The following is a 24,552-nucleotide window of genomic DNA, read 5'->3' as shown; positions in this document are numbered from 1 at the left end:
TCCTTAAGTAGCATAGGGAGGACAATGCTTTTACAGAGAGAAACTGGAAGTTGGGAAGGCCACAGTAAGCAAAGATTCTATGACTTTTCATTGGCTGAATCCCTGTAAGGAAAGAAGTGAAGTACTTCTTCCTATTGACCTCTGCTGTCTCTCAGGGCATGAGAACTCTCCATTCTGATCTCCCAACCTCATTAAGTGAGGCTTCTGTTTAATTTTTTACAAAACATTAAGTGTGAAAGTGAAAGTGAAGTCTTGTCCGACTCTTTGCCACCCCATGGACTGTAGCCTACCAGGCTCCTCTGTCCATGGGATTTCCCAGGCAACAGTACTGGAGTGACACGACCGAGTGACTTCACTTTCACTTTTTACTTTCATGCATTGGAGAAGGAAATGGCAACCCACTCCAATGTTCTTGCCTGGAGAATCCCAGGGACGGGGGAGCCTGGTGGGCTGCTGTCTATGGGGTCACACAGAGTCGGACACAACTGAAGTGACTTAGCAGCAGCAGCAGTACTGGAGTGGATGGCCATTTCCTTCTCCAACATTAAGTGTAAGGGAAATAAAAAGCAAAATAATCAGACCAGGGGATTTTCACTATTTTTGACTGTGAATACAGAGTTCTAGTCTTCATTCCTCTCCGAATTGACTGTGAGAAAAGCTTTTCATATCTAGGGTGGCTGTTTTCTAACTGGTAAGGCAAGTAGACCTACCAAAGACTATGAATTACTAATATACGTCTACACTACTGACACTACTTGGATATATGCTGCTAAGTCGCTTCAGTCGTGTCCGACTCTGTGCGATCCCATAGATGGCAGCCCACCAGGCTCCCCCGTCCCTGGGATTCTCCAGGCAAGAACACTGGAGTGGGCTGCCATTTCCTTCTCCAATGCATGAAAGATACATACAACAATCTGCAAACTAAGTTTGTATTACTAGACAATCTTTAACTACCTACCAGCTCTGAGTATTATTTTGCTTCTAAATGAGACATTAATTACACTCAAGCTATTACTGTCCCCACAGCACAGACACAGCAAAGTAGAAATATCTAGATAGGAGACTGCTAGAGCAACTGTTTCCTGAAGACACAGGAGACTGTAAGCTGGGAAGGCACGCAATATGTGGTAGATCCCGTAACAAAATCAAAAGTGTAAAAACAATTAGAAATTAACATGATTAATTAAATGGCTGTTGAGAACACTTTGTTCACTGTAAGACGGTTATGTACAACGGGAGGGCTTGGCACACACAATGAACCTTCCCCGCGGGCACGTGGCTTTTGCGAAGCCTGAGAAGGAAACCTTCAGACTCTCGGGTTTCCCAGCGAGCCTTGCGCTGCTCTTGGCGGGAAAGGTGACCTGAATCTGGGGTCAAACTCTACTGTCTCGCCTGCGCAGGCAACCGTTGAAGGAATGGGCATGCGCGACAGACGGGAGCGCGTGCCGTTTCTTTCCGGTCCCCTGGTTGCTGTCGGCACGACTCTCAGACGATACGTAATACATATTTGTTTCGTTTTTGTTTTCATTCTTTTCGTCTTTTGCTTTATAATGTCTTCTCCGTTACCTCCCATCTACTTTTGAATTTCTTAAGATCTTAGTGGTGAAACATTCAGGGGAGGGAGAAAATGTATACCTGCTTTTTTTTCACAGAGGTCTTGAGATTAGGTGAACTCTGGCATCCAGTCCAGGCCTGACAGGATAACAGTAAATGGTCACGGTAAATAGACTCTTCCGTGAATTCTTCTAGATGAATTGTCTGGTTAAGAAAAATGAAATTGGCACCAAAAGAAAAAAAAAAAAACCCTCAAAACTTTTATCAAAGAAATGAGAAATCTGAATCAGTCCAAAAAATCTAAAATATGTTTTACTGCTGTTTTATGGTTGTTCCACTGCTGCTGCTGCTGCTGCTAAGTCGCTTCAGTCGTGTCCGACTCTGTGCGACCCCATAGACGGCAGCCCACCAGGCTCCCCCGTCCCTGGGATTCTCCAGGCAAGAACACTGGAGTGGGTTGCCATTTCCTTCTCCAGTGCATGAAAGTGAAAAGTGAAAGTGAAGTCGCTCAGTCGTGTCCGACTCTTCGCGACCCCATGGGCTGCAGCCTTCCAGGCTCCTCCGTCCATGGGATTTTCCAGGCAAGAGTACTGGAGTGGGGTGCCGTTGTTCCACAGCGTAGGACAATATGTTATATCCAGAGCCATGCTCAAGTTCCGGGAAGGAAAGTTACGTGATTTGGTCATTTGGAAACTACCAATTTAAAACAAAAATTAAAAGATTATTTTAAAGGATTTGGCAGGGGCAGTTTTTCATTACCTACCTGTACAGTGTTATCAATGTTTGAATACTGCGAAGTGAAGAAAATAGTAGACTGTGCTTTAAAAAAAAAAAGCACTCTTTTAAAGCGCTTTCATGATAATCCCTTTAAAAAAAAAAGACTTTTAAAGAGCTTTCTTAATAACCCATTTTTGTGTCAGGCTTGCTAGTCAAGCGGCTTGAAATGAACAGTTTACTAAATTTTATAGCAAAATGAACCTCTGTTTTCAAAGATTCTAAGTAAGAAAAAAAGAGTCCCATTATTTATTCCCATAAAACTCTCTTGACTTTACATGTAGTGAACCAGATTAGAGATAAAAATAAGATCTGAAGTTAAAGCTTGTATTTCTGTCACAAGGTTGGATTAAAGAAAATATCAGAAGATGGCCACTGCACAATTACAGAGAACTTCCATGGTATGATTTCTTGTATTTTAATATATTTTAATTTAGCTAATTTTATTGTTTCTTGAATTATCAAGTGTTTTTATGTTTGAAAAAGTTGAACCTTTGAGAGTTTAATGATGCCAGTAAACTCCATGTTGTAAGAAATATAGATATTTGCTAAACTAATTTGAATTAATGGAGAATTTTATTGGATGCTTGATGCATTGAATTAAATTGCCGCTTCAAATTCAGCTTGCATTATCAGGTATCAGTGAATGCTATTACGTTGCCTTGATGAAATTATCGCTAATATTAGTCCTCTCCTAGAACATGAATTTTTATGCCCCACAGATATAAAATTGTCTTCTCTTCACATATCTTGCACTACAGTTACCAGTCTGTGTTAAACCCAGTAAGTGACTAAAGAGAAAAGAAGGAAAAAATTAGATAGAAAAGTCAGTGCTATCTATCCATGTGTTATGCAGTTAACCTACAAGGGGATTTCTAATGATATTTAAGCAGTTTTTGCCTGTTACCTTTAGACTGCCACCCTGGAAACTCCCTCACAGTGTAGAAGCCATCCTGATTTTCTGGGGATTCTAACCACCATGGTTAAGAATTTTGGAGAAGCACCATGTTTATGCAAAAATATTAGATCTACTTTAAGTTCAAGAAGACTGTATTTTTATTTTTTTAAATATTTATTTATTTTAATTGGAGGTTAATTACTTTACAATATTGCATTGGTTTTGCCATATATCAACATGAATCCGCCACAGGTATACACGTGTTCCCCATCCTGAACCCCCCTCCCTCCTCTCTCCGAGATTGTGTTTTTAGTAAAGCTAAATAAAATGTTTTTACTTTCCCTTGAATTTTAGAGTGCACTGATATTTCCTAATAGGATATCAACTGAGCAGCAGTCTTTAGTGTTAGTGAAGAGGCTCCTAGCAGTTTCAGTATCCTGCATCACATATTTGAGAGGAATATTTCCAGAATGCGCTTATGGAACGAGATATCTAGATGGTAACGTAATGTTTATTTTAAAACTTTCTTTAAACATGTTATTTTTTAGTTTGACTTGCTCTAAAATGGTAGTTTTTTACTTAAAGGGTTTGTTTTTATAATAGCAGCTGTATTGAGATATGATTTGCATATCCAACAATTCACTGATTTAAAGTGCAGAATTCATTGATTCTGGGTATATTCACCACTGCTGCTGCTGCTGCTAAGTCGTGTCAGCCATGTCCGACTCTGTGCGACCCCATAGACGGCAGCCCACCAGGCTCCCCTGTCCCCGGGATTCTCCAGGCAAGAACACTGGAGTGGGTTGCCGTTTCCTTCTCCAGTACATGAAAGTGAAAGGTGAAAGTGAAGTCGCTCAGTGTGTCCAACCCTCAGCGACTCTATGGACTGCAGCCTTCCAGGCTCCTCCGTCCATGGGATTTTCCAGGCAAGAGTACTGGAGTGGGGTGCCATTGCCTTCTCTGTTCCCTATTCTAAACATATAAATAAATGAAATAATGTAATATGTGGTCCTTTGTAATTGGCTTCTTTCACTTGACATAATGTTTTTAAGTTTCATTCATTTTGTAGCTTGGATTACTGCCTTTTTTTTGCCGAATAATATTCCATTATATGAATATACCACATTTTATTTATCTACTACCAGTTGATGAATATTTGGGTTGTTTCCACTTTTGGCTTTTCAAATAATGCCACAATTATATACAAATTTTTGTTTGGACATGTAAGTGATTTTTCAAAGTATATTCAATACCTTTGAAAGCACTTAATCATAAAATTTTCCCTCATCTCTCAAGTATAATATCACCTGACATTACTCTTATAATGATGAAATAAATAGGTAAAAATATCCTATTGCTTATAGTCTCCTACAGTGGTAGTGTATGTTCTTGTAGTGTTATTTTAAAGAAGTAAAAGTAATACAGCCATTTTATACTATAATAATGATTTACCATACATCACGTAATGTGTACCTTATATTGTTCACCAACTTTGTTGGCAATATGTTAAGCACCATGTTAATGTGTGATATCTTGTTAGTTCATATTACAGGCCTATAAGTTAGATACTATTCATGTTTTTCACATATGAAACCTGAGACTGACTGATCTTAGTCCTTTCCGCTGTATTACTAATTGCTTCCTTGCAGGGCTCTGTCTGATAGCCTTTTAACTTCTTGGCCTTTTGCAAGTATTTAATTGGGATAAGGGGCCAGAGCAAATTTTCTAAGAATCTTAGATGACAATTTCATGAAAACATTGTATCTAAGTGTTCTATATCTTTTAAAATGGAAATTTTTTTCTCTCCACCAACATTCATCCTAGGCAATTATGATGCTATTTTATAATAAGGATAAAAAGATGATTTGTTTCCATGCAACCTTTCTTTCTTTAATTTTATTAACATCAATCATCTGGAAGTTCATTGCTATTAATAATAAACCTGTAATATACAACTGAAGAAAATAATCTTCATTTAAGTTTTTTGATGCTTACTAATCTTAAGTATCTCTGTATCCTTACTTTTGTATTTAGATCTTTGTGTCAAAATTCTGAGAGAAGATAAAAATTGTCCAGGATCTACACAGTTAGTGAAGTGGTAAGTAAAATAAATAATGAAAGAAAATTATTTTTCTTAAATATTTTTTTGGTACCTTGTATACATTTAAGTGTTTAACCCAGTTTTAGTGATTTCCCCCTTTTATGCTGGATACCACTTCTGCAGATCTTTGGATTTTTGCATTAAATTTTTCTTTATTTCATGCTCCATGTGAGCAGGCTTAATTTTCCTATTTTTGTTTCTCTGTTTTCCTTTTTTTCAATCCCCTATTGACATTTTATATTTCTACCACATTGTTTTGTTTTATTGTTTAAGCTAGTAAATAAGGGAGCTTCATTATTAATAATAATTGTATATTAGTAATGAGATAATGAGACATTAAAAGAACTATTTTCTGGAAGTGAATTCAGTCTAAAAATGAATCCTTATTTACTTTTTAGGATGTTAGGATGCTATGATGCTTTACACAAAAAATATGTAAGTCAATATCTCTTTATTCTTTTTTCATAGTTTATATTCTACAAATGTAAAACAGTTACCATATAGTAAAAGATTAATTTAAACTAACTTGGGTATAGGCCAGCCCAAAGCTAAAAGTTTGAATATTTTAAAGATTCATATTCAACTCACTTAAAGCTAACAGAATTATTACTTAACAAATTTTGACAAGCCAGTTTTGATTATTAGCACTCATTTGCCATACCCTTCTCCAGGAGATCTTCCCCATCCAGGGACTGAACCTGTATCTGTCATGTCACCTGTACTGGCAAATGGGTTCTTTACCACTAGCACCACCTGGGAAGCCCCATTTGCATTAATAACATATATTAACTTATAAAAACTTAATGAATTAAAACATCCTTTGAAATAGTTCTTTCATTAGTTTCACATGCCTTCTAAAATCATATTTATACTAATAATGTAATAAATTATTCTTCATGAGAATTTAAAAATAAACTTACATGTAGTCTAGGTTAAACTGTGACAAGGTTTTATATATACTTACTGAGCTTACATTTATATCAACAAAGCAAATCTAACTCTAAAAAATTATGAAAAAGATAAAATTTTATCCATGGTCACCAGCCTTCTTCATTAAGACATTATGTTTTTAATATTCATTAAATGAGTGCCTGTTCTGTGCTAGGCACATATATTCTAGGTAGGAGCTGGAAAGTTAAAATGGTCAACAAGACAAAGAGGGCCTCTTCTATAATGGGGAAACAGCCAATAAAACAAGGAGATTAGATAACATCCAATTGTGTTAGATGCCATTAACATTTTAAGAAAAAGAATGTGGCAAATGGAGAGATGGTGTAACTTTAGATTGGGTAGGTGGTCTGAAGAGCTTCTCTGAGGAGGTGATACTTAAGCTGAGACTTGAATTAGAGGAAACCAGTTAGGCATTGATATTGGGAGAATATTCCTGTCAGAGCAGCAAATGCAAAGAGTTGGAGGGGAATTTGGCCAGTTCAAGGAAAAAAAAGAAGGCCAGAATGATTGGAGTGTGATGAGCAGAGCAAGAGAGTGGCAGGAGATGAACCTGTGGAGAGCCAGGGCCAGAGCATTCAGGGCTGAGTAGGTAGAGCTTGGACTTTATTTTAGGTACAATAAAAGCCATTTGAAAGATTTGAGTAGAAATGTATCATCATTAGATTTATATTTTAAATTAAAAGAAAAATCACTTTGCTATTTAGAGAATATGCCATCAAAGGAGAAAAAGATTGTAATTAAGATCAATAACACTTAATCCATTACAGAAGTACTGATGAAAAATAATGGTGTCTTAGACCAGGATGGGGCTTTGCTGGTGGCTCAGTGGTAAAGAATCCTCCCACAATGCAGGAGACCCAGGTTTGATCCTTGGGTCAGGAAGATTCCCCAGAGGAGGGCGTGGCAACCCACTCTGATATTCTTGTCTGGAGAATCTCATGGACAGAGGAGCCAGGCAGGCTACAGTCCATAGGGTTGCCCAGAGTCAGACACGGGCTGAAGCAACTGAGCACACACACATATAGACCAGGATGACAAAGGAAAAAAAATGAAAAGATTCAGGATGTATCTGACAGAACTGATTGGATTTGTTGATAGATTGGTTCTGGAGTATAAGGAAAAGATCCAAATTAAGGGTGACTTGGATTTTGGCAGATTACTAGAGTGAATGATTTCCTGTGATTCTCTATTCTGTTAGGCCCCAAAGTCTCTTCCCTTTACTCAACGAGCAGGGCCCTGAACTGTTTTTCTCAAAACCAGTTCTCATATTGGGTAAGATTTAATGAGTTATTTCACAATATGTATTTTCCTTTTAACTGGCAGTAATGCCTCATTTGCTTAAGTCAGTGATAGAAATTTCGACTTTCAATAAGATAGCTAGAAATAAATATTTGGGGGAATAGGGAAGGATATTTGAGATACCGCTTTACCTGCAACAAATGAAGTTTGTTTTTTCTGAGATTATTTTCATTAGGAATAAATGTTGAAATAGGACAAATAATTCTTATGATCCATCATGCAAAAATATAGAATAAAAATAAGATTTTTGTTCTTTGTTATATTTCAGCTGAGGATGGTTGTTCTAGCTGTAAGTATTTTTAAATTGTATGTTCCTTATAAAAGACTGTTAAATTCAGCATTGCTTAATTAAATAATGCTGAAACCATCTATTTATTATATCATTTGATACAAACCACTGATCTGTTCATTAGAAAAAAGTAATTTTGTTGTGAGTGGGTGGGTTGTTCTGTATTTTGCTTTACTGAATTCATTTAATATTTTAATCAAAATATCCAGTTTAGTTCTCCTTATATGTAACTTATGTAACTCAGTTGTAAATTGTTTTTAAATAGGTGTACACCAATCCAGAAGACCCTCAGGTATGTTTAAGTTAGTAAAGAAACATAATGCCTCTAATATCTATAAGTAACATAAAAGTATAATAGTTTCTAATGCTTTAACTGTACTTTTGTCAATGCACTTTCACATATATTTTCACATTTGAACTTCATAAAGACTTCTGAGTTAAGACAAGGCGTGTATTGTTACCCTTAAACAGATTAACGTCTTTAACTACAAGGGAGATTTGTGTGACTGATTCAAGGCCACAAAGATACAAACCATTAGAAATAACCTAAATCTCCTGACTTCTGATCTTTTACAGTGTTCTTATTTTTAACGGTCTTCTTTTTATAGAATTATAAAAGGAGTTGAGTTTTAGAAAAATAAGATGCTAATCCTTGATCTTTGACTGTAAACCCTAATCCAATTACATCTACCTGTTCATCTGACAATTAAAGAAAGGGTTATAAGAAGTGAAAGGGAAAACCAGAGAAACAAAACGGTATACTTCCCTGCTGATCTAGTGGTTAGGAATCCGCCTGCCAATGCAAGGGACACAGGTTTGATCCCTGGGTTAGGAGGATCCTATATGCCCTGGAGCTACTAGGCCAGTGCTACACAACTTCTGAGTCCACGCACCTGGAGCCTTTTCTAAATTCTTTTCTGCCTTTTCTAAATCCAGCTTGTACATGTGGAAGTTCTCAGTACATGTATTGTTGAAGCCTAGCTTGAAGGATTTTGAACATTACTTGCTAGCGTGTAAAATAAGTGCAACTGTATAGAAGTTTGAACATTCTTTGGCATTGCTGTTCTTTGGAATTGGAATGAAAACTGATCTTTTCCAGGCCTGTGGCTACTGCTGAGTTTTCCAAATTTGCTGGCATATTGAGTGCAGTACTTTAGGAGCAGCATCTTTTATGATTTGAAATAGCTCAGCTGGAATTTCATCACCTCCACTAGCTTTGTTTATAGTAATGCTTGTGCTTACCATATAGTAAGGATTTAAGTCCTGTGCTTAACCATTCTGTTAGTGGAAAAGATGTGCTGCCTCCCTTACCTGCCTATTAAGGAGTTCCTTCCCTCTGGTATGTAAAACATAAATTGCAGTGAGTGGGGAATAAGTATCTTACCGGCACTGAAGTCCCAAATCCCAGGCCCTGGAATTGACTATTTAGGATTGGAAAGTTTCAATGGATGAATATGGATTATCATGCAGAAAGAATTATTAAATGGTGAGACATAAAAAAATCTATACATAGCTACTTAGCCACCAGTTCAGTTCACTTCAGTCACTCAGTCATGTCTGACTCTTTGCGACCCCATGAACTGCAGCACGCCAGGCCTCCCTGTCCATCACCAACTCCCGAAGTCCACCCAAACCCATGTCCATCGAGTCGGTGATGCCATCCAGCCATCTTATCCTCTGTCGTCCGCTTCTCCTCCTGCCTTCAATCTTTCCCAGCATCAGGGTCTTTTCCAATGAGTCAGCTCTTCACATCAGGTGGCCAAAGTACTGGAGTTTCAGCTTCAACATCAGTCCTTCCAATGAACACCCAGGACTGATCTCCTTTAGGATGGACTGGTTGGATCTCCTTCCAGCCCAAGGGACTCTCAAGAGTCTTCTCCAATACCACACTTCAAAAGCATCAATTCTTTGGTGCTCAGTTTTCTTTATAATCCAACTCTCACATCCATACGTGACCACTGGAAAAACCATAGCCTTGACTAGACGGACCTTTGTTGACAAAGTAATGTCTCTGCTTTTTAATATGCTGTCTAAGTTGATCATAACTTTCATTCCAAGGAGTAAGCGTCTTTTAATTTCATGGCTGCAGTCACCATCTGCAGTGATTTTGGAGCCCAGAAAAATAAAGTCTGACACTGTGTGATGGGACCAGATGCCATGATCCTAGTTTTCTGAATGTTGAGCTTTAAGCCAACTTTTTCACTCTCCTCTTTCACTTTCATCAAGAGGCTCTTTAGTTCTTCTTCACTTTCTGCCATAAGGGTGGTGTCATCTGCATATCTGACATTATTGATATTTCTCCCAGAAATCTTGATTCCATCTTGTGCTTCCTCCAGCCCAGTATTTCTCATGATGTACTCTGCATATAAGTTAAATAAGCAGGGTGACAATAAACAGCCTTGACGTACTCCTTTTTCTATTTGGAACCAGTCTGTTGTTCCATGTCCAGTTCTAGCTGTTGCTTCCTGACCTGCATTCAGGTTTCTCAAGAGGCAGGTCAGGTGGTCTGACCCATCTCTTTCAGAATTTTCCACAGTTTCTTGTGATCCACACAGTCAAAGTCTTTGGCATAGTCAATAAAGCAGAAATAGATGTTTTTCTGGAACTCTCTAGCTGTTTCAATGATCCAGCAGATGTTGGCAATTTGATCTCTGGTTCCTCTGCCTTTTCTAAAACCAGCTTGAACATCTGGAAGTTCATGGTTCACGTATTGCTGAAGCCTGGTTTGGAGAATTTTGAGCATTACCTTACTAGTGTGCGAGATGAGTGCAATTGTGTGGTAGTTTGAGCATTCTTTGGCATTGCCTTTCTTTGGGATTGGAATGAAAACTGCCCTTTTCGAGTCCTGTGGCCACTGCTGAGTTTCCCAAATTTGTTGGCATATTGAATGTAGCACTTTCACAGCATCATCTTTCAGGATTTGAAATAGCTCAACTGGAATTCCATGACCTCCACTAGCTTTGTTTGTAGTGATACTTCCTAAGGCCCACTTGACTTCACATTCCAGGATGTCTGGCTCTAGGTGAGTGATCACACCATCGTGATAGCCACCAGTATTATATATCAGATTCGTAACTATGATATTTTCTATTTTAGACAATTTCAGAATGTTACCAATTTAAATTCAAGTACACCAATAATGGACCAGTCATGGACTTCACAAGGTAATTATTATTCTATAGTTCTCTCTTCATATTGCAGATTACCACTTATTCATAATAATACTGTACAGCTAAACTTTAGAAATAATTCTGAAATTCTCGAACATCCCTAATGTACTATCAAAGATACAAAATATCTTTGGAGTGGCTGCAAGCCAGAATTCTACAGATAATTGTATATATTTTAATTGTGAAACAGAGCCAAAGAGTAGGAAATCTATTGTATGCTTATGTGATTAGAAATACAATAAAATTCATCATTTGTGTCCTTTAAAAAGTCTTACATAAAATGTGTATTAACATATGTAAATTAATTTAGAATTATAATATTAACAATGATATTAAATTTTTTATAATAGTGGTATTAAACACATGAAATTGTAACTTTTAACAACTTGATACATTAATAAGAATAAGAATCTTAAGTAGTAAAACATGAAGTTATGTTATTAGAAGCCATGGATGTCATAAAAGAAACTGTGTGATTCTCTTCTAGTAAAAACCAAAGCAGTGAACCTAATATGTCATCTGCTGACACCAAGAAAGCAAGTATTCTTCTCATTCGCAAGATTTATATTCTAATGCAAAATCTGGGACCTTTACCTAATGATGTTTGTTTGACCATGAAACTTTTTTACTATGATGAAGGTACTATTTCCAGATCATCCTGTTTTAGTTGGTACCTGTATATTTTCTTATTAATGAAACAGTTGGTTTACATCCCAAATATTTTTAGGCACCTAAATTTTTTTATATATATAATATTTTAATTATAAAATTTATATTTTATGTTGGTATTTGAAAAAAACGTACACTTCTCCAGTGATAAGAACATGTCCATTTGAACCTCAGCCTCATTCATAACTAAAGAAATGAAGCAATGACTTACCAGATCATACAACTTATGAAATCATTATTGGCAGGGATGTAGGGGGAAGCAAGCACTTTCGTATACTCTTGATGGAATGTAACCATTAATGTGCCATATAACATTTTAAGAGGACTATTTGGCAATATAAAAATTTTAAATTCTCTTTAAAATATTTAAAATATTAAATTTTCTTTAATCCTGAAATTCTGTAGCTAGAAAAGTATCTTGGGAATATACAAAGACAAATATGCAAGGTTATATGTTTATGCATTATTGCATTTGTTAAATGGAAACAAACTGGAAATTTAACATTGAATGTTCTTTATTGGAGGATTGAGTAAGTAAATTATAGTGTATCTATATAATAGAATGCTGTGCAAGCTATTTAAAAGAATGTGCTGTTAAATTATTATCCAAAAAATATTAAAGCAGATTTAAAAGTGATGTTAAAAGCAGCTAGGTACAGAAGACTATGACTTCATTTGTGTTTTTTAAGAATATATATATATATATATATGTATATATATATATATATAACATGCATAGTATCTTCTAGAAGAACACAAAGCATCAACAATAATAACTAACATTTAGTGAATACTTCCTCTGTGTCAGTTCTGTTCTGATCATTTTATAGACTTCAATACCACAGTGACCCTAGGAGGTTGGTGCTAGTATTTTCCCCTCTTGACAGATGAGGAAACTGAATCAAGAATGACAAATAGTTTCCTCAAGTCACATAGCTAGTCAAGTGTAAGGAAAAAAGTTTACCTTTAAGGAATAAAATAGGAACTTTGAGATAGTAGGAGACTGCATTTTACTTATTATTGTATGTCCTTCTATACTATTTAAAACTTCTTTAATATGCAGTATATTCTATAATAAAATTAATATATTTTCTTCAATTTCATGAACAACATAGTTTATACTTACTTTTCTGCAGTTACACCCCCAGATTACCAGCCTCCTGGTTTTAAGGATGGTGATTGTGAAGGAGTGATATTTGAAGGGGAGCCTATGTACTTAAATGTGGGAGAAGTACCAACGCCTTTTCACACCTTCAAAGTAAAAGTGACCACTGAGAGGGAACGAATGGAAAACATTGGTTCAGGTATATTATCACCAAAACAATTAAAAACACCACTTCAAAAAATTCTTACGGACAAAGATGATTTAGAAGATGACCAGGAGCATTACATAAGTGTAAGTATACTTAAGGAGTTACAAAGTACAGTAGTAATGAATGTTTTATTGAATTCTGAGTACTTCAGTAGCTATAAATACTTATTATCACCATAAACTCAAGTTTGAAAGGTACCATAAAGAAGGTTTAGGCTTGTGGTTTTAAAACTTTTCACGTGGGTGCGAAGAATATTATTCTCAGAAATTTAAAAGCACAACTATTGTGAATGAAGTAGGGAATGGTCCTAGAGGCCCAGCCATTCACCGTCTCACCTACCCTCATGGTGGACTCTTAAGAAAACCCCTTTGTCTGGAGCATAATTTGAAAACCATGGAATCCCCTGGTGGTCCCGTGGTTAGGACTTGGCACTTTCACTATCTGGGTCTGGGTTCAAAAAAAAGAAAAGAAAACCACTGAATGACTCCAGTCACCCAGACTAATGCTGAAATCTTTTCTTCAACACCCTTATTAAGTGCTCATGTAAGCCTGTGGTTGAATTTCTTCAGGGCCTGAAAATCAGTGTCCTGAAGGAGCTTGGAAGTTCCTGGAAGTCAGGAAAAGTGTCTTATTCAGCTTTGTATTTCTTCTGTACCTAGCATTTAGAGTCAGAATGTATTCTCAATATTGGTTGAATGGATGGATGAATTGAACTATTTAAAAAAGATTTTTTTTAAATTACAGCCTCATTCCCAGAAAATCTTTCATCATTATTGTTTGTTCTTTAATCTCACCTTTGTGGTTTTCTCTCATTTTATTCTAAATTATGATCACAGTTCTTATGATAGGGACTAACTATTCTGTTTTAGGCTCTGTAGCCAAATCCTTACAAATAGAAAACTCAATTTTCAACCAGTTCAGTCAAGAAGGAATCGTCTTCCTAAACCTAAATGCCAGTCTTGCTTTATAAACAAAAATGGCTGGGATTTATGAAGCATTCTTTAAAATATTTAAAGCTCTTTGACGTATGTCACAAGGAGAATAATAAAGTAGACATACTTTATATGTCTTTTTATGTCATACCATAACTGTGCTTATCCTTTCCCAACTCCCTGAAGAGGGTTCAGAGTTTATACTAGTATCTATACAAAAATTTCAGAGCTACGGAAGTTGTAGCTTATTGTGTTACCATGTCTAATTCAGTGCTCTCAAACGATAGTAAGATCTGGGGTTCTTAGAGTCATCATACATTTTTCAGAAAGTTGTGTATTTTTACTGTCTACCTTAAAGCAGTCTTACAAAGTAAAGAAAAGTAGGATTTTATACTTTGGATAAATAAGCTGCCTTATAATAAGTATAAGACCACTTTATTTGCAAAAAGCGTGAGGTCATTGTAGTGTTATATTATATTTAACCTTCATGTAAAACAAGCTCGTTAATAAATACTACCCAGTTGCTTTAATTTCTTTTTGGAATGTGTCCATTTTTTTCCTTCATGTCATTATGTAGGATGAGTTTGACACTGAAACTAAAATGGAAGAACCGGAAAAAAACCCTGGCTGTTCTGTACATAGAGGTGAGAAGTTAATGAAAATGTAAATTAATTCATTTCCAATTCAATTTTATACCATTTTAACTCTTTTATTTATTTTCTTAACAGAAGCAGGTTTGGTTTGTGAGGAAGATGAAATGAAATCTAAAGGAAGTCCAGATTTTTCAATTTCTCATTCTCAGGTATAAACTTCATAGTTCTATCTCATTTTTAACTTGAATTTTTTCAAAAGACAGATTCTTATATGCTTATCTGATTATTTCTCAGATTTTCTTATATTCTAGGTATTTTAGATGAAAATTAGTTATTAAGAATGCTTACTAACAAAATTTGGGAATTATATATTGAAAAGTTTTGAGTGCATTATTGTTTGATTTGTTTAGGAATAAACCTAAATACTGTTCAAAGAATCTCAGAATTTCAGAGGTAAATAGTATCTTAAGCAATTATTAATTTAAATCAACCACCTTTGTATTTGCAAATGGAGTGTATAATACATTTTTGTTGCCTTGGAGCAGAACATGTTTAATTTTGTTTTTCTAAATATAGTAAAATCCTGAAATAACATTTAGAAAAAATCAACCTGAAAATAATGGGGCTGATGATTGCCTACCTTCTTCTGCACAGCCCTTCTCCAGTGGGTGTGGGCTGAAGTTCTTTTCTTCTGAAAGAGTGGTATCTAGTGATAATTTCAATCTTTCTCAATTCAGTGAATGGTCAATGTACAGTGTACAGAGTCAGTTTCAGTATCTTTACCTTTGTACTTTTTATGACAGTAAGAATCAACACAAAATTATTGACTTTAATTAACTCAAAATAGCAAGACCCTAAATTTTATGTGATTGAGTTTTTGACCCCCATTATTATGAAAAGCTTCTCTTGTATTGTTTTAGTGGTTTCATGTAATTATTTTCTTTTCTAGGTTGAACAGTTAGTCAGTAAAACATCTGAGCTTGATGTGTCTGAAAGCAAAACAAGAAGTGGAAAAATTTTTCAGAATAAAATGGTAAAGGCATCTCTTTAGATTTGATTTCATTCTAACCTTGTAATTTTCCCCGTAGTTGAGTTTATTTTGCTTTGAATACTTCATTTATTGGACCAACATTTAGTAAGCACATACTATTAATATGTGTCACTTTACTAGGTACTGGAAATATAATATGCTCTTAGCTTAAAGTTTAGTAATTTGAGGTAAACAAGCAGTGATATAGCACTATGATAGCAGTCAGAATAGGCTACAGAGACACAAGGGAAAGAATGGTTAATTTCACTGAAGGTGCAGTGGAGAGGGAAATGCAGAGGAGCTTTGAGAAGTGACACTGTCCTCCAGACTTCCTCAGGATAGTGACACTACCCTCCTCTATTCCCAGACTCCCAGGAAATTCCCAGGAATGCTAAAGTGTTCCCATGCTCTATCTTGTGAGTAGGTTATCTTATTAATAAGACATTAAAAATAATTATACATTAAAGTATATATACATACATATCTTACATAAAGGGAATCTAATATTTTAAAGAAAAAACACCACTACTTTATTTTAGTTTTTTATCTGAGTTGTACTAAACTGAGATTTGGGCTTCCCAGGTGACACTAGTGGTAAAGAACCCATTTGCCAATGCAGGAGACGCAAGAGAACACGAGTTCCATCCTTGGGTCGGGAAGATCCCCTGGAGTGGGAAGTGGCAACCCACTCCAGTATTCTTGCCTGGAGGATCCCATGAACAGGGGAGCCTGGTGGACTGTGGTCCATAGAGTCACAGAGGAGGACACAACTGAGGCAATTTAGCATGTATGCAAATAGAGGTTTATATTTTATTTTAGGTCTTTTAAGTTACTCTCCAAGGTTCAAAGGTGAATAAAAAGCATTCTATAAAATATATGAGCTATTATATCAGGGAATTCCCTGGCAGGCCGGTGGTTATTACTCCATGCTTTTGCTGCAGGGGCACAGGTTCAATCCCTGGTCAGGTAGCTAAGATCCCACGTGCTGTACAGCTCAGCAAAAAAAAGATATCCAAAGTTAGGAAACAAATGGCACACTCTTAACAGTGGTATGCTGAAGGATTTCTTTCCCCCTCTTCATTCAGTGACATTATGTTTTTCCTACCTACCTTGAAACTGGACATAATGAAAGTATTCACAGCATTGTTGTTGTTCAGTTGCACAGTCATGTCTGACTCTTTGCAACCCCATGGATTGTGGCATGCCAAGGCTTCCTGTCCTTCACCATCTCCCAGAGTTTGCTAAACTCATGTCCATTGAGTTGTTGATGCCATCCAACCATCTCATCCTCTGTCATCGCCTTCTCATGCCTTCAGTCTTTCCCAGCATTGGTATCTTTTCCAACGAGTCGGCTCTTCATTTCAGGTGGCCAAAGTATTGGAGCTTCAGCTTAGCATCAGTCCTTCCAATGAATATTCAGGGTTGATTTCCTTTAGGATTGACTAGTTTGATCTCCTTGCTGTCCAAGGGACTCTCAAGAATCTTCCCTAGCACCACAGTTCAAAAGCATCAAGTCTTCAGTGCTCAGCCTTCTTTATGGTCCAACTCTCACATCCATGCATGACTACTGGAAAAACCATAGCTTTAACTAGACAGACCTTTGTTGATAAAGTGATGCCATGCTGTCTAGGTTGGATGTAGCTTTTCTTCCTAGGAGCAAATGTCTTTTGATTTCATGGCTGCTGTCACCATCTGCAGTGATTTTGGAGCCCAAGAAAAAAAATCTGTCACTGTTTCATTTTTTCCCATCTATTTGCTATGAAGTGATGGGACTGGGTGCCATGATGGTAGTTTTTTGAATGTTGACTTTTAAGTCAGCCTTTTCACTCTCCTCTTTCATCTTCATCAAGAGGCCCTCTAGTTCCTGTTTGTTTTCTGCCATTAGGGTAGTATCATGTGCATATCTGAGGTTGTTGATATTTCTCCCAGCAATCTTGATTCCAACTTGTGCTTCATTCAGCCCAGCATTTCACATGATGTACTCTACATATAAGTTAAATAAGCCAGGTAACAATATATAGCCTTAACATACTCCTTTCCCAATTTTGAAGAAGTGCATTGTTTGATGTCCAGTTCTAACTGTTGCTTCTTGACCTGCATACAGGTTTCTCACGAGGTGGTCTGGTACCCCCTTCTCTTGAAGAGTTCTCTGTAGTTTGTTGTGATCCACACAGTCAAAGGCTTTGGTATAGTCAATGAAGCAGAAGTAGATGTTTTTCTGAAATTCCCTTGCTTTTCCTGTGATCCAGGGGATGTTGGCAATTTGATCTCTGGTTCTTCTGCCTTTTCCTAATCCAGCTTGTGCATCTGAAAGTTCTTGGTTCGTGTATTGTTGAAGCCTAGTTTGAAGGATTTTGAAGATTACCTTGCTAGCATGTGAAATGAGCACATTGTACGTGGTTTGAATATTCTTTGGCATTGCCCTTCTTTGGAATTGGAATGAAAACCGACCTTTTCCAGTCCGTTGGCCATGCCTTAACTCAGGATTTATTTCTCCCAGAGAACTGGTTGTTAAACATTTACCAGAACACCACTGATGATAGTGCCATTTTTAGGTGTCCTTTTTTTCCCACATTCTTGATGGAAAGTTAGAACTGGCAAGCAAGAAATAAAAGAATTCCAAAAATTACTACCTCTAGCAGCAAAATGTTATTTCTAGGCAGCTTCTATTTAAGATGAGTATCCTTTACTATCCTTTACTCCACCGAAGTACTCCTAATTTTGTCAATAGTGACTGAATTATGGTTAGAAACAGGCAGGAAGTGAAGATATTTAATATATATAGTAAGGAAGTTATTGAAAAGTACATTTCAAGCATCAGAAAATAAATATGTACTTTTGGAGGATAATACTATGAAAATGAATAACTTGTCATCATCTAATATTCATTTTAAAAATTGTATGTGTAGCATTATTCACAATAGCCAAAAGATGGGGAAAAACCCTAAATGTTCTTAACAAATGAATGGATAAACAAATGTGGTATATCCATACAGTAGACTATTATTCAGCCGTAAAAAGGAATGAAGTATCAGTCCATGCTACAACTTGGATGAACCCTGAAAACATTATGCTCAGTGAAAGAAACCAATCATACACACACACATGCAAAAACATTATATGGTTCCATTTATATGAAAGTCCAAAATAAGGATTTCTATAGAGACAAAGTCTTAATGCTGTGAAAGAATGAGGGAATAGTGGAGTGATAGTTTTAAGAGTACAGGATTTCTTTTTAGAGGATATATTGTGTGCTCAGTCATGTCCAGCTCTTTGGGGCTTCATGAACTGTAGCCCACCAGGGTCCTCTGTTCATGAAGTTTTCCAGGTAAGAATACTGAAGTGGGTTCTCATTTCCTACTCCAAGGGGATCTTCCCAACTAAGGGATCAAATTCAGGTCTTTTGTGTCTCCTGCATCAACAGGCAGATTTTTTTTTTTACCACTAGTGCCACTTGGGAAGCCTTTTAGAGGATGAAAGTGCTCTAAAATTGACTGCTGTGATGGTTGCACAACTCTGTGAATATACTTAAAATCACTGAAGTTTGTATATTTTAAATGGATGAATTTTATGTATCTGAATTATATCTCAGTAAAGTTTTTTTTAAAAAAAACTGCATATAGTTGCCTGTGGTTGAACAATCATGCTGATTGTTCTTTGAGAAATAACCAATTGGTAATTATTCTATCTTTGTGGAGGCTAATGGAAATCAACAAGTAAAATCTAAGGACAATCGGAAGAGAACTCAGCTTGAATCTGGGAAAACAGTAAGTCTTATAATAATATATAGGTTGAATGAAATGGCAAGTATCAGAATATTATTGCTGTAGATTAAGTTAATGATAAATATGATATCCCTGGATATACCTCAAAGCTCTAGTTTTCAGATCTTGTTTAAATATATTCGATTCTAAAAAATTGGGTCATTTTAAAATAAAATGTGGTACATTGTTTTATTAATTTTCCCATGTAAACATTTACTGTCTTATTCCATGAATGATTTGAAATAGTTGGAGGAATGTATAAAATAAAAATCAACATCAGGAAAAATATGAATAGGATAAGAAAAAAATGAAAGTACAAGAATACTCAGGCCATTTTATTTATGTAGAATTAAAATTGGGCCACAGATTTCATCTGAGCTTTCTACAGATTAAAACTGAAGTAGAAACAAGTTAAGTTACTAAATCCACATGTTCTCTAAAAATATAGCATCTCTTAGAAAATTTTTCTGACCTAAATTCTATAACAAGTTGTATTATATTTGGAACCTTATTTTAGCAAATCAGATGATGTATTTGTCATTTCTGAGATAAATATTTATATGTTTTCAACCACAATTTTGAGTATTATTCGGTTCAGTCGCTCAGTCATGTCCGACTCTTCTCACTCCCCTCAAAATATTTTACTGTTTTGAGTTGGTGGTTTAGTTGCTAACTCATGTCCAACTATTTGCAACCCCATGGACTATAGCCTGCCAGGCTCCTCTGTCCGTGGGATTTCTCAGGCAAGAATACTGGAGTGGGTTGCCATTTCCTCTCCAGGGGATCTTCCCAACCCAGGGATCAAACCCAGATCTCTTGCATTGAAGGCAGTTGCCTGCACTGGGGGCAGATTTTTTACCAACTGAGCTACCAGGGAAGTTCTACTATTTTGAGGACATAATATCAAATCTTCTAAGTACTCCAGCATCCCTAATGAAAACCTTATACTTTGCAAAACTGTATTCAGCAGCCATTAGGAGATATAAATAACAAAATTTTAAAAGGAAGAAATGGAGGGAGGAAGGAAGAAAGGGAAGAAGGAAACTCAGACATAAAAAAAACCTCTAAAATTAAAGATATTTAAACTGGAAAGTATTCTTAGTAATTGTTTTCTTTTGACAGGTCCTTCATCCCTTTGATTCTTCTAGTCAGGAGTCAGTGCCAAAAAGAAGAAAGTTTAGTGAACCGAAGGAGCGTATATAAAATTTTTTTTTTCTGCATGTTTGCAGAGTTCTTCACAACATTTAAACTAAAGGTCGCTATATTGCTATTTTAAGGTGTGTTTGTCCTACCTCTGAAAACGTATATATGGTCTTAAGCAGTCAGCACACTAAAATGAATCCTTAACTGACTATCATATTGTGATCCTTAATCTTATCTGAGACAAATTCAAGAGAACTTCTGTATAAAAACAGAAGTACCAGTGTCATAATTCTATTAATTATCCTCTCGATATTGATGTATCTCCCATTTTGGCAGACAGTTCCTTTAAACACATTAATTTTTTAAGGCCCTCTAAAAGCCATTTTTTGAAGTAAATGATGTTTATTTTTGTATTAAATTTTTCTAGAAATTTACTTTTTACCTGTTAAAACTACAGTTTAACACGCTGTTAATTGTCTTATTAAAACAATGTCTTCAGTACTTTGACACAGTGTATTAACATGATAATATATAATGTACAATTTAAAATTGGTGTTTTACCTTTTAAAATAATTTTTACAAGACAAAATGACTGATTTTAAAATCTAGCATTTTTGGCAGCATAAATAAAATATTGTTCAGCATCTAGACTCTTTCATGGCTTCTACTTTTTATTTAAATAGTAGAAAATGTTTAGGCACTAATTTTGAAATCATTTTGGTAGATATTTTTTTCAAGAGTTGAGCACACTTCCTAGAACTTTTGGATGGTAATGTGAAAGATATTGTGCCTTCAGTGAGAAACCTGGGACCCGGTTCTAGACTTTAGTATTTCCTGTGCTCTAGAAAAGGAAGGCTTAAAACTTAGTCTGTTTGCCTCTTGCATTTTCAGCAGCCATATTCTAAAAAAATATACATTATCCATGAACTTGCCAGTGAGAAACAGTAATGGGAAATGTTAGTATGAATGCTGTGGTAGAAATGTGCCTATCCTGTTTAATGTAAACCAAATAAACGTCCACAAACTGACCCAGATCGGGCTTTTCTGGAACAGGAAAGTTAGGGATAAGCTAATTGTCGAAAACAACCAATTTTTAAATGTTTATGTATTCTTAGCTTTATTGGATCCCAACTCATCTCACCTAATTGTCCCAGTATACACTGCTACAGAACACACCTGCTACACTGAGACTGCCCAACAAAAACCTTTGTAGATCGGAAGCTGGTGATAGCTCACTAAACGCTTTGATTGGCCGGTTTAATGGGGGTGGGGATCGCAGCCCTCTTTCCTCTAGCTACCAAGTTTCTTTCATTGGATTGACCAGCTGTCAGGTTAAACCCAAACCTGCCTCCTTTTGGTCGTGTTTGTCTGGAGCGCAACACAATAGCTGGGGGGAGAGCCTCCCCTCGCAAGCTCTAATTGGCTGAACTCAGCCTCGGAGGTTTCTGATTGGCCCAATGAAGAAACACCAAGGTAGGTTGCCTAGTGATCCTGAGGAAGCTGATGTGTTATTCCTTCTCTGCATCGAAGGATCAGGAAGTTTGTTCTCTCTGCGTGGCTGAGAAGTTTTTCACCTAGCAGGACGGGGGTAGTTGGTGGGGGTGGGGACAAATGTCCCCATAAAATAGAGCGCAAGCTGCAACCTGCGTTTGGCTGTAACCCAGGAGTAACGTCAGGTAAGCAACGGGGGAAATACATCTAACGTCCAAAAAAAATCTCTCCAAATATTTTACTTTATGGAGAGAAGGAGGTTCATATTTAATTTGGGGGCCATCGGTTTTTTTGTTTGTTTTTTAATAGGCTTTTTAACTAGTAAATGTCCAGGGATGATTAATTCTTCAAAGAAAATCCCCACTCCTTTTTTTTTTTCCGCCCTGAAGAGACTAAGTTTCTTGGATTGGATTAGAAAATAAGCCCTATTCACAGTGCCAGATAGGGTTAGTGCCCAGAAGCATTTATTTCATGGTTCTCTTCTTTTTTCACTCCTACGCCTGCCTCCCACCAAGAATTATTTGAAATACAGCCTTGAACAAAGAATCTTTTGTAAGTCACTTTATGTTTTAAATGTTCTCATGTGTTTCTGAGTATTCATTTTAATCAGTATATATTTGTTGAGCAGTTACAACGTTAAAGACATTTGTGTTAGTTGCTATGGAGAATATAAATACCCAAGAAGACAATATCCCTGCCCTCAAGAAGTTTACAGTTGAGAGACAGCCATACCAAAAGAAAGACTATAATAAATACTTTAAAGGAAGTAAGTATAAATAAAGTTGTTTGAAAGTACAGCTGAGAGAAAGACCTAGCCATGGGACACTGGGTAATGGAAAAGCAGATTCCCTGAAGACTACAGTGGGTCCTCAGTAAGACTTCAAAGAATTAGTAGAATTTAGAGAGGAAGGGAAGGGGGAGAGAACTCCATCCTCTACAAAGGAAGGCATGACATGTTTGTGAAATGGCTTAACAGTACATTTGGAGTAATGGGAAATATTGCTAGAAGATAGAATGAGATCCAGTCATAGAGGCTCTTGAATGTGCTCTTTTGACCTTGAAAAAGCTATTCTTTTCAATAATTGCTGGTTTAAAATACTTACTGTACTTCACCTTAAGAACTGGCATTTAGGTTGATGTGAAGTATGCTAACTTTAAACTTTATCACACATGATAGTGGAATTTTTCTTGACTGTAGATTTTTTAAACGGCCGTTGTTGTCAGTCGTTCGTCGTGTCCAGCTCTTTGCGATCCCATAAACTGCACCACACCACACTTCCCTGCCCTTCACCATCTCCTGGAGTTTGCTCAAACTCATGTCTGTTGAGTCAGTGATGCCATCCAACCATCTAATTCTCTGTGGCCCCTTCTCCTCTTGCCCTCAATCTTTCCCACCATCAGGGTCTTTTCCAGTGAGTCAGCTCTTCACATCAGGTGGCCAAATGAACTCCATGAACAGTATGAAAAGTCAAAAAAGCAAAAACCTATAGTGCATGATATAAAAAGGCTGATTTTTTTGTATTTGAGAAAGAATTTGCTAATCTTTTAACATTCTCTTGCCGGTACTTTTTGTTGTCACCTGTTTATGTATTTGCAAGATGATTAGCCTAAGAATAGAGATGAAAGTTTTTAGCTATATGGAAATGCAATACATGATATTCTGAGTGTTATTCTCTAGACTGATGATCTCCAAAGTGGTTGCATGAAATGAGTCATTTGGGTTTGGGAAGGAAGTATTAGAACATGTATTTCTATTTAGTTTTTCTTAATTTTTTTTTTTTTACTAATTTTTGTGTTTTATAATGCATTGTTGAATATTTTTAGGAATTATATATAGATTACTGTATGCTCTTTGAAGCTGGATGCTCACATTTTTTTGCTGTTCCATATTATTTAACTTGTGGAGAATCCATTTTGTGAAAGGAATCACAATAATGGAAATTCCCTAGGTTGTAGGCTATGCACAAGAAATCAGCAGGCTTAAAAAACAATATCATTTCTCCTGGTCTTTAGAATTACTGATTGGATTTCTTGTCAGTGCTTCCAGTGCAGTTCAACTTGTTATACTTTGGAAAAGATACTGTGTTATCTACCTAATATTTTCTGGTCGTTACTCCTTCCTTCCTTTCTCATTTAAGTTTGTAAATATTTCTTATCTGTATACATTTTTAGTGTGCATGCATTAATATTTAGATGTTTATTTATACAAGCATACATATATTTTTTCAGCACCCTCTCCAGAAACAGGTGAGAATGACCACCTTAACTCACCGGGCCCGTCGTACTGAAGTAGGGAAGAATTCTGAAAAGAAGGTAGAAAGTGAGGAAGATATGAATCAAGACCGAAATCAAGACAATGAGGACATTGGAGACTCTAAGGATATCCGCCTCACCCTTATGGAAGAAGTATTGCTCCTGGGACTAAAAGATAAAGAGGTAATGCAGTTCGGCTTGCTTGGCTGTCTCAAAGACTTAAATATTGGAATGTTTTTAAGAAGTATCTGATAAAATATTTTCATTAATGCTAAACTGGCCTTAGAATTGTGCTTCAGCCATCTGGGGCATGGGGAAGTCTGGGAGG

The 24,552-nt window shown here is 36.3% G+C and overlaps 2 protein-coding genes across 3 annotated transcripts in view; both read left to right on the top strand.

Moving 5' to 3' along the window:
- The first annotated feature begins 2,054 nt into the window (after positions 1-2,054).
- HORMAD1 (HORMA domain containing 1) lies at positions 2,055-21,130 on the top strand. The gene is made up of 15 exons (XM_069603667.1): positions 2,055-2,135; positions 2,672-2,729; positions 3,581-3,725; positions 5,261-5,324; positions 5,726-5,762; positions 7,846-7,866; positions 8,132-8,158; positions 10,963-11,030; positions 11,524-11,675; positions 12,842-13,101; positions 14,528-14,594; positions 14,679-14,752; positions 15,493-15,576; positions 19,272-19,340; positions 20,460-21,130. The coding sequence occupies exons 2-15, from the start codon at positions 2,697-2,699 to the stop codon at positions 20,538-20,540; spliced, it is 1,182 nt and encodes a 393-aa protein (XP_069459768.1). The 5' UTR covers positions 2,055-2,135; positions 2,672-2,696; the 3' UTR covers positions 20,541-21,130.
- Positions 21,131-21,925: 795 nt separating this feature from the next.
- The window catches only part of GOLPH3L (golgi phosphoprotein 3 like), a 47,660-nt gene continuing 45,033 nt past the window's right edge, over positions 21,926-24,552 (top strand). The window contains exons 1-2 of one of the 2 annotated variants that reach the window (XM_069603594.1): positions 21,926-22,156; positions 24,201-24,407. In XM_069603594.1, coding sequence (XP_069459695.1) covers positions 24,225-24,407 — 183 coding nt within the window. In that variant the 5' untranslated portion in view covers positions 21,926-22,156; positions 24,201-24,224. The remainder of the gene's footprint in view (positions 22,157-24,200; positions 24,408-24,552) is intronic. The other variant, XM_069603603.1, reaches the window with a different exon arrangement.

The sequence above is a fragment of the Ovis canadensis genome, chromosome 1 (assembly GCF_042477335.2).
Source record: "Ovis canadensis isolate MfBH-ARS-UI-01 breed Bighorn chromosome 1, ARS-UI_OviCan_v2, whole genome shotgun sequence".
NCBI lineage: Eukaryota > Metazoa > Chordata > Mammalia > Artiodactyla > Bovidae > Ovis > Ovis canadensis.
The sequence above is the reverse complement of the archived record's forward strand: the minus strand, read 5'-3'. Positions and strand labels throughout refer to the sequence as shown.

Excerpts from the sequence above, each read along its gene's own strand:
- HORMAD1 (XM_069603667.1), top strand. The coding sequence starts at position 2,697 with ATGGCCACTGCACAATTACAGAGAACTTCCATG. Across the intron at positions 5,325-5,725 it reads TCTACACAGTTAGTGAAGTG|GATGTTAGGATGCTATGATG; the intron begins GTAAGTAAAATA and ends TTTACTTTTTAG. Across the intron at positions 14,595-14,678 it reads TGGCTGTTCTGTACATAGAG|AAGCAGGTTTGGTTTGTGAG; the intron begins GTGAGAAGTTAA and ends TTTTCTTAACAG.